This window comes from Pseudopipra pipra, chromosome 15 (genome assembly GCF_036250125.1).
Source record: "Pseudopipra pipra isolate bDixPip1 chromosome 15, bDixPip1.hap1, whole genome shotgun sequence".
NCBI lineage: Eukaryota > Metazoa > Chordata > Aves > Passeriformes > Pipridae > Pseudopipra > Pseudopipra pipra.
In genome coordinates, this window is record NC_087563.1 from 7149145 (window position 1) to 7166466 (window position 17322).

General features: G+C 52.4%; 1 protein-coding gene across 2 annotated transcripts in view; it reads left to right on the plus strand.

The window, feature by feature from the left end:
- The window catches only part of DPYSL3 (dihydropyrimidinase like 3), a 31871-nt gene that overhangs the window by 3277 nt on the left and 11272 nt on the right, over window positions 1-17322 (plus strand). The window contains exons 1-3 of one of the 2 annotated variants that reach the window (XM_064671633.1): window positions 7028-7179; window positions 14117-14205; window positions 16390-16574. In XM_064671633.1, the coding sequence (XP_064527703.1) occupies window positions 7141-7179; window positions 14117-14205; window positions 16390-16574 (313 nt within the window). In that variant the 5' untranslated portion in view covers window positions 7028-7140. Of the gene's footprint in view, window positions 1-7027; window positions 7180-14116; window positions 14206-16389; window positions 16575-17322 lie in introns of those variants that run through there. The other variant, XM_064671632.1, reaches the window with a different exon arrangement.

Below are 17322 nucleotides of genomic sequence, written 5' to 3' on the forward strand. Positions count from 1 at the left end.
CGTTTGTCCTGCTGCGTGGTTCTGCAGTGAAGTCGTCATTTCCAAGGCAACTGGCTGTGGTCCCACAAACACGGGATTGCGGCTGCACCGCAGGCTGGGGCAGCTCCGTCGAGCAGGAGGAGTGTGAGGGAAACTATCAGGCAGTGAAAGCAGGCAAAGGGTCTCTCCCCTCCAGAAGACTGTTGGGAGCCATCCTTGGCTTTCTCCTTCAGGCAGCCAGTGTCACACGTGTCCGGTTGTGTGACACCGCTCGGGTTCAACTTGTGATAAAGGCTGGAAAGACAGGCAGGGCTGCCTCAAATGGAGAACAAAGCTTGGGCTAACTTGATGCTCTCTTAGTTTTTCTGACACTTGTAAAATGTGCTCTGACTTCTGCATTCAGCTTTCTGGTTTCCCTCGCCAGTAATTTATGGCAGGAGCACCAAGCCAACAGCAGTCTGTGCCTCACGAGGCAGCTTGGCGCAGTCTGAAGTTGCAGTTGTGCAGTGCCTTTAGCACAGTTTAAAATCTTGTATTTGTGGAAGGGATCCTCATAAAGCACTTTGATAATATTAATTCATCACCTCAGTATCACCCCGTTCAGCATCTGTGTTTTGGTTTTGCTTGCTCTTTTTATAAGACAGTGATTTGGAGTTACTTTATTTCTGTTACTTTTACAAACAGCAGGAACAAATCCAAGCCAGTGAACTAGTTCCCATAATGCAAATACAACAGTGAAACGTGTTACAGTTCATGGAGTTGAATGATAATACTCAGGTTTTTATTGAAAAAAATCCTCCATGTGTGTGTTTGTTTTTTTTAAGAAATCTGATGCCTGAAGCACAGTAATGAGTCAGTTCTTTGGCTGCTCATGCCAGTACAGAGGTTATTGCTAGCAGTTATGAAAACTGCAGAGTTTGATAACCCAACCCCTCTGTAAGAAGACAGATACTGGATTCTGTGGGAGTTACGCAGTAGGGCTAGAAGTTAGGGATTCATTTGAAGCGTTTCTGCTTGCTGCTTATGTTTTACCACAGAACTTACCCTAACATGGAAATAGTTTGATCTTTCACACTACCTTGTGGTGACAGTCCTTGGTTTCCTTCTGTCCTCATTCTCAGCCCTGGGTGGTCAGGGCTTTGGAATTGGCTGGTCCCTGTGTGTGGGCAGTGCAGTGGGAGCAGGGAGCTGGCTGGCAGGTGTGGCCACCGGGGTACCTGGCCACCGTGTCCAGGGCACGCCAGGCTTGCTCTGCTGGTGCTTTAGAATGATGCTGTGAGTGTTATTCTAGGCGATGTGTTCTTGAAAACCTCATGCTTTTCTAGCCATAGGCCATTGCAGCAGGTAGGAGAGGTGATGCTTCTTTGTATACTGTATATGTTTTCTGAGGTTGTCAGAAAACACAGCAAGCCCTCACCTGGTGCTGCATCAGGAAAGGGCTGTTTTCAGGAGCAGCTTCCGGAGTAGCTGCCATTGCTTCTCCTGTGACAGCAGGCCAGCTGTGGGCTGTCTTGGTGCTTGGGGGGGTGCCCAGGGAAAACACCTGCAGCAGGACATGGACATGGCAGCAGCGATGCAGCAGGACATGGCAGCAGCAATGCAGCAGCATCTCTGACTGGCCAGTGAGACCCAGCAGGGTATGAGGGGTCTCTGTCCCTACCATGCTGCTGTAGCACGAGGCACAGTGATGAAGGGCTGGTTCCTGGGTGTCTGTGGTCCTGACAGGGGTGTTGGGGAGGTGTCACCTCCTGGTAGGTAGCAGTCAATCCACAAACATACTTTGGGAGCCAAACTGCATGAGCCATGTGGCCAAGTCTTCTTGTTCTCACAAATTCATGTGACACTTGAGATTTGAGATTTGCAAGGCAAGACTCTCTGCTTTCTTGCTTGGAAGAGGCTTTGTTGTGTTGGAAACTCCTCTAAGCATTTTTTATGAACATAGTTAAAAGTGTCAAATGCAAACTTCAGTAGGTTTAAATTGAAACTAAACATTGTGGTTTGGCTGTAGCAAAATAGTTGGCTCTGTCCAAAATAACCTTTTCCTTTTTATCTAAGATGTCAGTACCTCTAGCAGGCCAGAACGTCACGGCTCTGCCTGCCCAGGCTGGGGGGTGTGTTTGTCTCCCTTATGTGCAGCCACAAGGTGGATCAACTTTTGGGGGCTTTTGTTTCCCATCTGGGGTGTCTGCACCGGAGCAGGAGCTTGGAATTGGCTCAGCAGATACAGCTCTATAGGAAAACTGAGTGGGGCTTAAAGGGAGGGTGCACTAGTTGTTCAGTGGGCAGCTGGCTGCATCTGTGCTAGAAGTGACTCTTCTCCAGTATCTCTAGTGATCTGGAAGGAGAGGTACAGCATGTGTGCAGGTGACAGTGATGTTGTGAGTGCCAGCTGGGAAGGAGCCATCCTGATGTGGTATGGAGGGCTCAGAGACATGAGCTGGGAAGGACAAAAAGAGATTCAGTTCTGAAAAGTACAAGCAAACAGACCTAGAGAAAGACTGTAAAGTGTTGATGCTGTTGCAAATTGCAACAAAATAGGGAAGTTTTGTGATGAGACCCAGAAAAGTAATTTTCTATGTGTGGTCTACTCTTGAGAGGTGGTCCAGGTGAGAGCAAAGCTGGTCACTGACAGCCATAATCCTGAGGAAAACCATGGTGGAGAACAGCTGGAGCAATGTGTGCTCTGTCACTTTATTTTGGGCAAAAGCTTTCCCTACACAGACCCCTTCCATTGTCACGTCTGCCAAGAGATGGAAGGCGGAGAAGGTTGATTTTTCTCCCAGGGAGCTGTTGTTGGAGGTGGCTGGAGGAAATGGGAGAAAAACAAAAACCAAACATGCTAGCAGCCTTCCTGGAGACAGGGCTGAGAAGCTGGAAAATATAGCTGGACCTTGGCTCATTCAGCTGGGCTGGCTCTCGATGGTGGGTCAGATCCAGCAGCATCTTTCCCATCACTCTGCTGGGAACAGCTGAGCTCCATTTTACAGCACACAGATTTCTGTCCAGTATCAGATGTTTTCATACAGCTGAGGGGTGAAAAGAAGTGATGCTAAGCAGAGAGCTCAGACCTTTCTAGTCTTTGCTCTGCATGTTAAAGGGGGCGAGATGGGTGCCTGTGTTCCAGGGATTTGGGCTGGTCCATCTGCGCTCTGATGGAACTGAGTTGTTTCAGTGGAAGTACAGATGCTCATGTGCAGCCAAAGCTCACCCCGCAGAGGGAGCCAAGAGTGAAGTGGGAGCCATCTCCCTGCAGGCTTGGCATCAGCCTTTCGCCAGGAATGGCTGCCTGGGTGAGCAGCCCATGTGCAGCAGGAGGAGGGAGGGATGCCCGTGCCTGCAGTGGGAACATTTTCACTGTGCCTTTGGAGAGAGGAACCAGAGAGAGGTGATTCTCCACCAGAGCTGGCAGGGGTGAAATGTCTCAGACGGTCACTGCTGCTGCTGCTGGCAGCAATGCTGAGCAGAGAGACAGGGCCCCTGGCAGAGACTGGTCCTGTAGCCTGCTGGGCCAACCCCCTGGCCTCGTGTGGGTCGCTGTGAGTCACTCAGCTAACCCAGTCCCAGGAGAGGAAAAACCCTTGTTGAGCCACCCATCTCAAGGACACTTCATTGCTCTGAGGGATCAGGCTGTAATTGAAGTAATTGGCCTTGAAGCAGCAGTCACTTGTGTACACATATTTGCATATTCCACTTGACATGTTTGGTTTCAACCTCATTTATTTTTGGCCAAGAGAAGAAACAGCCTCTCCCTTACCTGGACACCTTCTCTACATGCCTGCAGGGTGCAGGAGCTGTTTTGGGGCCACAGGACTCCCAGCTTCAGTGCAGGGATGATGTTTCTGTCCCTTGGGTTCAGTGCCACTGAGGCAACTTAGCCTCTGAGAACTTGTCTGCTGGGAGAGCAGAGGGGACAGTTTCATGCAAAGAATATGTATGGGGAGAAGGAGATGGTGTGCATGGGGACAGGCTGGCCTGGCAAATGTGCTGAACATTACGACATTTGAGCCCAGATTGTTCTGTGACCAGTGACATTCACTGAGCCTTGGCTGTGGCTGTCTGAGAACCATCAGTCACGGACGCGTAGGGCTGCTTCTGTCCTTTGCACTGTCAGCAGCTCCAGGGTCCTTACAGATGGGGGTTGAGCCAGGCCACCAAGCACTGGCAGGCCACAGTCAGAGCTGGGCCTGTTTTGGTGGCAAAGTCCTTGTGGCAGCACGTGCCTTCTCTGTGTTCACACTGCTGGTGCTCCTTGCCATGCTCCTGTCACTCGTGGCTGGCCACAAACATCTGGTGCCATGTTATTCCTGCAGGTGTTTCTGAGGATGTTGTGAGCTCTGAGGATTGCCATTTTAAATACCTTTCAAATTGACCATGCTTCTCATAGAGGATGTTTTGAAGCATGTGAGTAATGCCTCGCAGACTGCACCTGGAAGAGATCCTATGGAAAAAGCCTTTTTCCATTCTGAATGTTTTGGGCCCAGGGCAGCATGTTTGACTGTATTTGTGTGAGTGTCACATAGCAACCAGGAGGAAAGCACATCTCTTCAAACGAGGGGTCTGAAGTCACCGTGGCTGGCCAGCATCCAGAGGGCTGATGCAAGCTCAGCTCTTGAAACTGTCCAAGTGTTGAAGTCAGCAGCATCTGTCTGCATAGTCATTTATCTGTTATTAACTAATTAACTGCTGCTCTTTCTGTGACTGACTCCAGACAAAGTTACAGTGACACCACCTGGCATGGGGATCCTCTTAAACTTTCTGGAGAATGGGCGAGTGAAGTTTCAGAAGGTTTGGGGATAGGAGTTGAGGATCTTTGTCATCTCCCAGCCCCGTCCAGTCTAATTTCAGTAGAGACCAGGACTTGCTCTTGAAGCATTACAGTGTTGTGACAAGAACAGCATGGTCTGGTACCTGATCTTCTCTCCCCATGCTCCTTAGTTGCAGAGGCACTGGCACAGCGCTGCTCCCCCATTCCCTGCCTGGCACTTGCAGACACCCCCTGCCCATAGATCCACTGGGGAGGGGGTGGTTTCCAGCTGCCTCTTGCTGACTGTGGAGGTGCAGCAGCTCACAGGCAGCGGCACAGGAGCTGGGACAGGGAGGCAGCTGTGCCAAGCAGCCCTTGCAATTTTGTCCATTCTCACAGTCCTGGCAGTAATAAGTTATTGAGCATCTGCTGACTTTCACTTTAAGCTGGTGAAAGATTTTTGGGTTTAGAATAAATGCATATCCAGTAAAACTCTCCAAGAGCTTCAGCGGAAGCACACATAGAGTAACAGACTCAGTGGGTAGTAAAAGCTTTGGGCTGTGTTATGGAACTGGTGGAGACATCCAAGCTTGTGGTGAGGGAGGAGGGAGAGCTGCACCAATCTGTGTACATAAACCCTTGGGCAAGGAGAACAGACAGTTAACGCTGTTGTGACCCCCCACTGAACCTGGCGGCAGAGCAGGAACTCCTGACAGTCCATGCTGCTGTCACCCGCTTCTCCAGAGCTCAGCAGCAGTCCCAGTTGGCTGCAGTGTCAGGGGTTGTGCTGTGAGATTGCTCTGCCTGTGCACGCACTGGTGAGCAGGGTGCTCGTGAGGCCCCTGCTGCTGTTGTTAGGTTCTAGGCCAGGAAGCAAACTGGAGGAGGGGTTGGGTGTTGGTCACCCAGGTTGGATGGCTTGTTTTTCTGCCAGGAGACAGAAATTGGATTTACAGCCATGTCCGTGCCAGGTGTGTCTCTAAAATTTGTCTAGTGGAGAGCACACCATTGGCTGCTGCCTGGCAGCAGGATCTGTAGGAACATCTTGCTGATGGTGTTCAAAGCTCTGCACATGAGCGGAGTCGCAGCTGGCCTGGGAGAGAAAGTGAGGTTCAGGCCAGCCCTGGCTCTTGGACATGCTGGCAGCACCACAGATCGTGGCAGGCAGGAGAGGGCAGACGAGTTTATCCCATCATTGCACAGCTCCAGCTGGCCTGGTCCTGGCTGGCTGTGGGGTCCCATCGTCTGTCTCAGCACACGCTGGGTACTCGTAACCAATTCCACCATTCAAACCTTCCTACCAAGGTCACAGTGGAGGAAAGGCAAGAAGTCCTTGGTGCTGCCAGAACCAGCAGTGTTTATGTGGCACACAGGATTCCCAGAGCCAGAGGTGTGGTGTATTTTATTATTTTTTAATGTTTCTAATTCTTGTGCTTGTGAAAGAAAGTTTGAAGTAATGCAGGTGCGCTCCAGTGGCCCAAGACCACCCATTCCATTACAGCCTCAGTCATTGTACTCGCTGTTGTTACATGGAAAATCTCGGCTGGCGCAGAGCCCCGATTGTGGCCATTCCCCTCGGGCCCTCGCTGCAGGCTGGATGCAGGTGCACATTGGATGGTGTTGGTGACAGTGGCGGTGCCCGCTGCCAGTGCCCAGTGTTGGTATCTGGTGTCGGTGCTCAGTGCAGTACCTGGTGTTCAGTGCCTGCTGTCAGTGCCCAGTGCTGGTGTCAGTGCCCAGTTTCAATGCCTGCTGTTGGTGCCTGGTGCCTGCTGTCAGCGTCCGATGTCAATACCTGGTGTCAGTGCCCGGTGCTTGGTGCTGATGCCCAGTGCTTGGTGCCTGCTGTCAGTGCCCGATGTCAGCGCCTGTTGTTTGGTGCTGGTGTCAGCACTCAGTGCCTGGTGTGAATGCCTAGTGTCTGCTCTCCGTGCCAGTGCCCGGAGCTCAGTGCCTATGCCGGTGTCACTGCCCAGTGTCAATGCTCGGTCTCAGTGCCCAGTGCCCAGTGTCATTGCCCGGTGCCGGTGCCGATGTCAGTGCCGATGTCACTGCCCAATGTCAGTGCCCGCTGTCACTGCCCGGTGTCAGTGCCCGGTGTCAGTGCCCGGTGCCGATGTCACAGCCCAGTGTCACAGCCCGGTGTCCCTGCCCTGTCCCTGTCCCTGTCCCTGTCCCGGTCCCGGTCTCTGTCCCTGTCCCGGTCCCGGTCCCGACACCTGCCGCGCGGGGCGGGGCGGGGCGCGCCCAGCCCGGGGCCCGCGGCCGAGCGCCCCCTGGCGGCGGCGGGCGGCGCGGTGGGCGGGGCGGACGGGCGGCCGTCCCGGTGCGGCGGGCGCGGGCTCGGTCTCGCCTTTGTGCGGAGCGGCGCGGAGGCAGCGCGGGCGGCGGCGGGTCGGGCCGGGCCGGGCGGCACCATGTCGTACCAGGGCAAGAAGAACATCCCGCGCATCACGGTGGGTGCGGCGGGCGGGCGGGGCAGCGCGCCCCGCGGGGCGGTCGGTGCGGTGCCGGTGTCCGGCGGTGCGGTGCGGGTCGGAGCGGGGCGGCGGCGCCGCGCAGACAAAGAGCCGCCGCCCGCGCAGGTGAACCGGGCTGGGCAGAGCCGCGCCCCGGCGGGGCAGCTCGGGCTGGAGCGTCTGCGGCGGTCGGTGCCCGGCGGCACCCGCGGGGCGCGCACCGGACCGGAGAGCCCGGGGCCGGGCGGGCGGCTCCCCCCGGGCGGGGCCGGGGGCGCTCCCCGCGCTCGGTGTCCCCGCTGAGGCGCTCCCCGGTCTCGCCGCATCAGGTGCGCAGGGACCCGCCCGCCCCGGCCCGCCCGGGCGTGGGTTGGTCCTGAAGCTGCGGGAGCCCTGGTGCCACCGGTGCCCCGCCGTGCCGCTCCCTCCGGGCCGTGCTGCTCCGATCTCTGCCGGGCCAGCTGTGCGCCCCGGCCCGCCCCTCGAAGGCTGCACGGGGCTTGCTCCTGGGAAGGCAGTCGGGTCTTTCATCTTGTTGATGGCTTTTCACTGGCTTCGTGTAGCTCCTGATTTTTCCCCTGAGGTCAGCTCTGGCCTCTTGAAGAAAAAGGAAAAGCAAAGCGTTTGCTTTTAATTCCTCTTTTGAATCTACAGATGTGAACAAAATGCTCCCAAAGAAGCACTGGGGGCTTTACCACTGTAAAGAGAAATTCCTTTGTCAGCCCTGATTCAGTTGCTTTATAAGCAATATTATGGCTTTACACATCTTGCCTCTTCTGTATCTTTAGACCACTATGGAGACACCACCATTGCTAGTGCAGGTGGGATTTCTCCCATTCCCTGGGGCTTTTTGTACAGGGACCTTTATGATACGTTTTACCCATGTGCAGGGCTTGTGCCTGCTCCTCTGGGATCCAACAGGAGCTCTCTCACCTTAATGGTAACAAAATCTCCCAAGTTGCTTGATTTCTCCCTATTAAGTCCTTTCCTTTTCTGCCAAAGCTGACAATGCTGAGGGCACATGGTGTCTGTCGCTGATGTTACAGGTCGCTGTTGTTCTCCTCTGACTTGTGCAGCCTGGGGATGACCCTCCAGGACTCACTGGCCCCCTTCTGCAGCATTGTCATATCCTGGTTGGAGCGGAGGAGATGGCTCTGGAATTCTGGTCAAATGACTAGTATGTCCTGAATCCATACTTCGGATGCAGGGGAGGCAATGAAGTGAAGTCAGGTGTTGGGTGGACTCATCTGTTTTAATGGAGTGACAGAAATAAAAGCTCAGCTCTGGTGACTCCCCTAGAACAAAGCCTCTTCTGTCCCTTTCTACTGATTGTGCCCCCGAGCACTGCTGGCACTTTTTATTCCTCCTTCCTAGATTTCTGCCCCAGAATCTTCTTGCATGTCAGTACAGATAGCAGCTGATGGGGATGGCAGATTGTCACCTAAGCTGTGCTTGTTAGTAGAGAAACGTTTGTGACTGTGTTGTGCCATTTCCTTTAAAGCATCTAAAGCATTGCAGGCAGAGGGGCGGGGGAGGGAAGGTCTGGAGCATGAGAGTATACAGAGAATACAGGAGCCACCTCCCACTGGCAGGTATCTCAGCTATAGATCTTTGAGCTGATAGCACGGAATCGGGGGCTGAGCCCACAAACAAGGGGAGCAGTGCCTTCCTTGCCTCTGTCACCCAAGCAATGGGCAGGTTGGGCTTTTGTGAAGGATGTATTGGAAAACTGGGTATTTGTACTTCCCAACAGCTATTGTTTGAACTGCCTAGTGTGTTTCTGGAGATGCAGAAACACTCCCTCCTGATTCCTCTTGTACTCAACAGTGCTGCAGTCAGTATTTGTAGTTGGTTTGTGACAGTGACATCTGAAAAAACACAGTTTGCCTTTTGTATCTGTTTGCAGCAATTTCTGGGCTTTTCTAGGACAGCCATTTTAGTAGAGAAGCCAGGAGGAAGAGTGAGTGGTGCATGTGTTAGTATGAGATTACATTGCTGTGCAAATTATTCACAACCTGAATTGTAAAAGTCTGGTCAAAAGCTGTGTGTGACAGTGTGACAGGCAAGACTGTAGCCATTGATGGAATCCTGGAAAGTACAGGCGTGTCTGTTGGTTATGCAGTGGAGGAAACATAGGAAGGGGAGGTTAACCAAGCTTTTGGATTTTTCAGTGATGGCTCCATCAGCTCGGTATGGATGTGTTGCTCTTCAGTGTGCCTTGGGTTGTGCACCATGCATCAGACACCACTAAACATGGTATGTGTGTTTCCAGATGTGTGCTGATGCTGGGATGCCCAGCTCAGGAGAATAGTAATTTCAAATCCTGTGTGTCTGTTGAGAGACTTTTTATTAGTTTGTTTTCTTTGGTTGTTTAGAGAGATAATGAAAGTATTTCCCTTCGTGTTGTCCACAGCATGTTTTCCTGCAGAAAGAGAGGTGGAAGACTAAAGTCTTGCCCTGATTTCACAAAATACCTATTGAATCAAAATTACTCAGTCATTGTGCTTTTGTCATAACATACTTTCCTAGCCCACATTTTTTCTTGATGTGAGCCATGTCCATCCCAGTCACCCTGCCAGAGCCCATGAGCACAATCTCTGTGGTGTCTCTGACACCCCTAATAGCAAGGAGGTGGCATGGGGATGGCCAGTATGTTGTATCAGGTGCAAGTGGGAAGGAAGGCTTCAGACAGATTTTGGTTAACTGGCAGCTATTGTTATATCATATCTTGCCCACAGGCCCCTGGGAATCATGGTATAGTTGGCAGCTGGCTGTCTGTCCCTTTGACTCCAGCCAGGGGTTCTTCCCTGCTGTCTGTCCCTTTGACTCCAGCCAGGGGTTCTTCCCTGCTGTCCTGTAGTACATTAGTAAGGAGAAGACATCAGCTTCTGATGAAACACCACTGCAAGTAGTGTCTCTTCTTTTACAAGGAAGAAAACAGTGAAACCATACACCTGCTTCCACGCTCCCCTAATTATACCCTTGTGCTTTGTAAATGAGGTGAGCACTGTTCTTGGCTGGGTTCAGCAGCCTTCTGGAAGCTGCTGCCTGCCTTTCCTCCTGCAGCATCACTCTGAGAAATATTAAGAGACCGCCTGATATTTTGGGAACTCAAAATGACCAGATGATGCTTAAGAGCATCAAGGGCAGAGTGTGGGCATGAGGCAATGGGTAATGGGTTTGAAAGCTTGATCCCAAATGCCAATAGGCAGAGAGACAGGGAGTGTTCAGCAAAAGGGTTTCCTGGTGTGGTGAGGTGTTGGGGGCTGCTGGTGATCCTGGAAGGTTTTGGCAGAGCTGTTCTGGAAGGAAGCTCCAGGCTTGGCCTCACGGGCATCCCCTGTGCCTGCAGAAATGGATCCTCATGGAAAGCACCACGCCAGTAACAGATGGGCTGTCACTGGCTGCCCAGGGACTTCTGAGACATGGTCAGCAGTGGAGGTCAGGCCAGTGAACCCGACAGGTCAGTGCCAGCAGTCAGGTAGAGCCACGAGCAGCCAGGTCTGTGCAGCCCCTCACACTCACTGCTGCCCTTTGCCCAGAGGCTGCGCTGGGCAGTGCCCAGGGTCAGGCCCTGGCTGCTCCTCCCCGGCCGTGCCCCACAGCTCCTGGCGCAGGAGAGCTTTTCCCTCTGCTGACAGTGGCTGATGACACAGCCTGACACTGGCTGGTGGAAGCTGTGGTGGGTGTGCAGAGACACAGCGAGCCCTGGCAGGGGAACAGTGTGTTTATTGTGGTCTGGAGCTGCTCTGGCAGCGTGTGCTGCAGAAGCCTGGCTATTAAATCAGACTCGTTTCCTCATAACTGCTTCATTCTCTTCCTTTCTTCTTCCCCCGCCTCTTGACATCTGGGCGCACTCCTGAAGGATGCCAGAGCCTGTAGATGTGTCATTTGGATTTTCCTTATTCTACTTTGTTGCATTTTTTCCTTGAAGTCAGTGGGTGGGTGCCAGTGCAGCCCCTTCACTGTCGGGTGAGTGCGGGGGGGTTCTGGCAGTGCCCAATCCCCTAAATAGACGCCTTGTTTGTGCTCCAGCCATTATGGACCTCTCAATTTTGTGTACTAACAGAGTTAGCACTGAGCAGCCCTTCACATCTGCCACAGAATGACCATTGGGGGGGGGGGGGGGCAGGCATATTTCCTGAGCTCATATTAACAGTTTATTCAGTAATAGTCAAGGGCTACAGTCTCCTGCCCCTGTGATGCCTGTGCCTGACTCCCTTGGCTTGCTCTTGTCCAACATGCAGGGAAGGGCAGGCCAGCATCAGTATTTGCTGGTGCTCCCACTCTGCTGAGAGCAAACTCCGGTATTGGGAGGATCAGTTGGAGTGGTTTAAAGGGTATGGGCAAGACAAAAAAGTGGAGGCCCAGTTGTGTTACTGGATCTGGGCAGGTAGACTCTTTTTTCTCATTGTGTAGGCTAGGTAAAGCCAAGGGGGATCTGCCAGGGAGTAGGGGACTGGTTACGTGGGAGAAATTCTATCTATGGTTGGCTGAAATAGAAGACAAGAATCTTCTTCCCTGTGTTTCTGACCTTGGCCCTGATTTATCCATAGCTGACACCTGAGACCATTGCTCAGTAGTTTTTGTCTACATCTCTTGTATGTTACTTAAACACTCTTCATTTTCCTCCATGAGAGCCACAGCTCAGCTGCTTGCCCCCGTGACCGACAGGCTCCAAGCAACACATTTTAGGGGTTTCTGAACTTAAAATTACAGTATTGTTAGTCTGATGACATTTGGATAGATGCACAAGGGAGGACAGGCACCCTGTGCTGAAGGAGGGGGAGGAGAATCAGTAGCTCATTAGCTCAGGATTTGTGACCCTGTTTGTGCTCAGGGTCCTCAGCCCCAAAGCTGAGCATGTGGCCCTTGGGGGGAGCCGTGGCACGGGCGTGCTGGTCCGAGCGCCTGGGACTGTCAGTGCACACCCGCTGTCCTTGAGCCTCGGCTGCTCGTGAGAGGTGACACTGGGCCCCCAGGGCAAGGCCATTACCTCCGTGTGCTCGTGGAGGTGTGTTGGAAGGAGCTGTGACCAGCAACGTGCCCTTGCTTCCAGAGCCCCACTCACACAGCACAGTCCGGGCAGACCCGCCCGACGTGTTAGCTGCGGTCAGGGGAGAAGCGGGGCTGATCCCAGGTTTGCGTCTTGGAGAGGATGGTGGTTGAGACGGGAACCGCGGAACAGCTCGGCTGAGCTCTTTTCCTGGTGGGAGACGAGGCTCCCCATGGGCTGCGCTGGGCGGGGAGGGTAAATCCGCGTTGCCGACACCGGGGTTGCCGGTCACGGGTAGAGCCGTGGGCGGCCCCGCCGGGGATCCGCGGTGATCCCCCCGCGCTGAGCCGCGCCGGCATTCCCAGCCTTTCCCCACCCAGTTCCTTTGTCTCGGCTGCGGGTGGATGAGATTGCTGTACAAACGCACTCGGGGCTCTGGGCTTTGCCTGCTGCAGGGATGCAGGAGTTATTCTCTGCATCCTTCTGTTGACAGGGAGGAAGCTGCAAATTACCAGCACTGTGGCGATTCTTAAGAAATTGCCCCAGGGGCGGCGGATGGCGAACAAACCCGGTTCCCTGCAGAGGAATTAATTGTGCTAGAGCTTCACAGGGTGAGGCTGGCGTGTGAGCCCTGCTGAAGGCTCTGGTCAGTCCTGGTCCAGGCTCAGACAGCAGACGGGGAGTGTATTCCCGTGCCAAAACCTGGGCTGTGGGCATTGGGGGGAGCAAAGAGCAAAGCCGGGGGGTTGCTGGAGGTGTTTTAAGCAGTGGGGGACACAGCATATTGTCTGGCACAGCACAATCAGCCTGTGTCGCCTGAATCCATGGCAGCCATGTGTGAGATCAGGTCATTTGCCCCTGTACTGCCTGCAGCTGTGCAGACTTGTGTGGGTGGAGGTAGGTGGAAGAGCAGAACCTCAGCCTTCCCAGTTCCTCGGGACAGGGTCTGTTCCCCCCAGGACAGTGTCCATCCTGTCCCAGTCCAAAAGTGCGAATGCAGGAAGAGCATAGCACAGTTCTGGTCTGGGTGTTCCTCAGCTGTCTGGCTGTGCTCCTTTGGAGAAGGTTGCTGGCCACTTTGGTCAGTAGAGAGGAGAACAGAGGAGGTGGTAAATCATGAGACAGGAACGCAGGCCAGTGCCTCCTGGGCCTTGTATAGACCTGTGAAATGCCTCAGAAGAACTACCTTGAGCACAGCCAGGGGAGGGACAGATTCCAGCAACAGGCTGCCTGTCCTGTTGGTGGTCCTTGCAAGGTGGTAACAGGAGAGAGTAAATTGTTTTCTTTAAGGCAACTTATTTTACATAGTATCTGGATAAGATTTAAGGACACGCCCGTAGTACAAACTTGCTCTAAATACTGGTGTGTGGCTCATGCTACCTACAGAGTTATGTACATAAGGTCCCAAGAAGTTTTTGACTTCTCTGTATATTTTATGGAAGCATATTTGCTGTGGCCTCAGTGACTCTCCTTTATGCTCACTCTGCTTGGGTGGTGTTTCTGGCGGCCCCTGTCCCATTCAGAAACAGCCTTAGGAGTACGATGTTTTCAATCCTTGCTCTTGTCCTGTTGTTTCAAGTGTCATTACAAATGTGACCTTTCTGCAGCATTGCCTGTTGAGGTGAGCAGTGGGAGAGCGCCCTGGAGGGCCCTGTACAGGGCACTGCAAATCACAGAATCACAGGATGTTAAGGGGTTGGAGTGGACCTTAAAGATCATCTAGTCCCAACCCCACCTGACATGGGCAGGGACACCTCCTACTAGACCAGGTGACTCAAGGCCTTCCTTATCCAGCCTGGCTTTGAACACTTCCAGGGCTAGGGCATCCACAGCCTCCCTGGGCATCCTGTTCCATTGTCTAATCACCCTCACAGTGAAAAGTGAATAAAGTGTGTATATTACCTGTTACTGATAACTGTTGTGCTCTTCCTTTCTCAGAGTGATCGTCTTCTTATTAAAGGAGGGAGAATAGTCAATGATGACCAGTCATTCTATGCTGACATTTACATGGAGGATGGCCTCATTAAGTAAGTATGGGACTTATATTATCTCCATCTCCCCTTAAACCAGCTTTATGTTGGCTGGTTATTGGCTTTTTGTGGATGTGGTCTGTACCCAACTTGCCAGCCAGGAAAACTTGGTAGCCCTCTCTGGACAGAGTCTCAGCTCTCTGTGTGAGCACATGACATGTTTTCAGGGTAACTCCAGTGACTGAATTGCAGTCAGGCTTGTGGGATTGTGATACAGTGTCCAGTGTACAGCAAAGCTGTGTCTAATTGCACCAGGAACAAGATTCATCTTTGACTCCTGTTTTGCCCTGTGTTAACCATATTAGCCTGAATGACCCCACACAGGATCCTGTTTGTTAGCACTAACAAGGACAGTGCTGTGCTGCAAGTCATCTGCTCTCTTGAGATTTCCGGGAATTGCAGGGAAACCTTTGGGTTCCCCCTGCTTCTCCATGTGTGCCTCAGAGCTGCAGGAATAGCTTCATTGTTTAAAGTCTGCTGTTCAGACAGGGGAAAAGTATCATGTTGGGACATGTGAAATGAGGGTGAACTGAAAGAACCGTGGAAGTTTATAACAAAGAGACTTGAAAAGGCATTTCTTGCTCTATGATAAGAGTTAAATATCCAGCATTACCAGGGTGGTATATGTTAAAAATCCAGCAGCAGATAAATAGTTCAAGAAGTGGGACTGTATTTTTATGAGGCTGTTTTTAGATGAACAAGAGCATTCATGACTGACAATAGTTGCACCCAGGCAGGAATCAGAGCCAGTTTCAGGTCTTATTATGACACAGGCTTCCTGAGTATCCTTGAGCCTCATCTGCAGCCTGGAGGTCACAGAATTTCACTGCCTTGGAAGCAAAATGCTCTCACAAGTGAATTCTGGTAAGAATGCAGTGAGCAGATTAAAACCTTTAGTGATAGATTGATCTCTGTAAAAGCAGTGGGAAGAGCTGCTGGCTTATTGCTGTGAGGACCTGGAGCGAGCAGTTCTGTCCACAGACTTTTTGTTATGTTAAGGAAAAAAACTGCAAAGGGACCAACCTTGAATGAAATGCAAAAATGGAATTTGCTTCTCATTTTTACCTCCCCAGTGTGCCAAGGAAATGAGAAGTTTTCCACTAAAACCAACTTGTCTTTTATCTTGATTTATCAGGGAAGACTGAGGAAGGCTTGGTGGAAATAGGATTTCTGAAAGAAGAGATTTGAAGGCTGAGTGCTACATATGGACAGATAAAGGGATTGAGCAGGCAGGGGCTGAGGGAAGGGAGTGCTGAGGTTCAGGTGACTTGGCCTGCAGGAGGACTGGGTACTTCGAGTTGTGCTCAAACAGAACAGGCTCCAGAGGACTGTGGTTGTGTATTCGGTTACCAGTGGATGTATACTGGAACTTTCTAGATTTCCTGTTTTCAGAAGATATTTTTAGGTACTTGTGATTTTAGCTGCCTTCACTACAGCATGGCACTGCTCATGGCAAAGCTGTCCTTCAGGGCACGGAGGAGACAAGGTGAGAGGGGAGGACTCTGGGTGCCTTGGGAGGACAGTGAGCCCAGAGCTTGCAGGATGTGCCATGAGCCCAGTGGGCTGGAGTCGGGCTGGGCACTTGCTGAGCTCCTCCCCAGCCCCCAGGAGTCCCTTCACCCTTGGGACCTTGTGCTGTGAGCGGCATTGCAAGTCCCTGATGAGCCCTGAGCTGGCCTAGCAGCTGTGGCATTACAGTGGAAATCATCTTTCTCTGTAAGTAAGTCTCAGACTTGAGCCTTACTTAAAGTGGGCAGAAGGACGGGGGAGAGGAGAGATTAGGGGTGCAGCTTACTGGGAGCAGGGTTGGTGGTGTTGGGTTTTGTGAGCATGCACCCTGGGTGAGCACTTAGATCTGCTCTGCATGGCCATCAGACCATTCTCCCCAGCTACCCAACCCAGGGCCTGCCCAAGGCAGCAGGTACCATCCCAGACACCCACAGAGCAGCTGGACGGATGGCAGCCACCCCTGGACTAAGCACATCGTAGGTGTCAGCAGGCCAGACACCCTGCACGTGGCTGTGCAGCGGGGTGGGTTCAACTCTGCCTGGGTCTGGGAGTGGGACAGAGAGGGGTGTTCTGTGGGCAGGGAGGTGACCTGGCAGTTCCTGGCTGAGCTGTTCAGGGGTTATGCTGTGGCTGGTTTTCCTTTGTTTGACCATCTTGGTGTGATCTCATCAGGCAGATTGGAGACAACCTGATTGTCCCTGGAGGGGTCAAAACCATAGAAGCCAATGGGAAGATGGTGATCCCTGGAGGAATTGATGTCCACACTCGCCTGCAGATGCCATACAAGGGAATGACTGCTGTGGACGATTTCTTCCAAGGAACAAAAGCGGCTCTGGCTGGTGGAACCACCATGATCAGTGAGTGCAGCAGGCAGGGCTTGTGCATGACACCACCCAGCAGTCCTGCAACACTGTCCAGATCTTTTTTCTCTTTGCTTTTCTCAGTCTTTGTTCTAAAGGCCCATGATGGTGTGTTCATATCTTCTATGATCCTTATCAGTGCAGTTTAGAGAGTAAGGATTGGGATGAATCTTTGGATCCTTAGTAATGATGAAGTGATGGTTCAGGAGGTCTGCGTAGGACTGCTTGCCCATGCAGATCCTGTGTTTTGCAATACTTCTTTGTCTGAAGCCACTGCTGCCCCTGGGACCCTCAAAAAGAAAAAATGACATAACTTTTTTCCCCTGTTAAATAAAAATAGGTCAGTGTGGTGCTCAGATGACTCTGAGCAGGGAAACAGAGCAATGTGCTGGCATCCCACACTGCTCAGAAATAAACAGTGCTAACAAAAAAGGAAAGGGAATTCTGAGGTCCTTCCCTGGAGAAGGCCATGGCTGTGCACTGGTTTGAGGTTCAGGTGTTACTGCTGTGCAGTGGTCACAGCTGTGTGCACTGCAGGGTTTCTTGGGATGCAGGAGCAAGTGTTGATCCTTCCAGTAAAGGGCTGGGTCCTTTGTCCTCCCCCCACCAGTTTTCCTTCTCTCTGTGCCAAAAAAAATACATTTTGTGGAATGGATTATGGCAGGGTGTGGGGATTCCATGGTGGGCAATAAAAGGTGCATTAGTGTTGCGGTGTGGGAGGAGGCTGTGTGCTAATGGGGTGGGA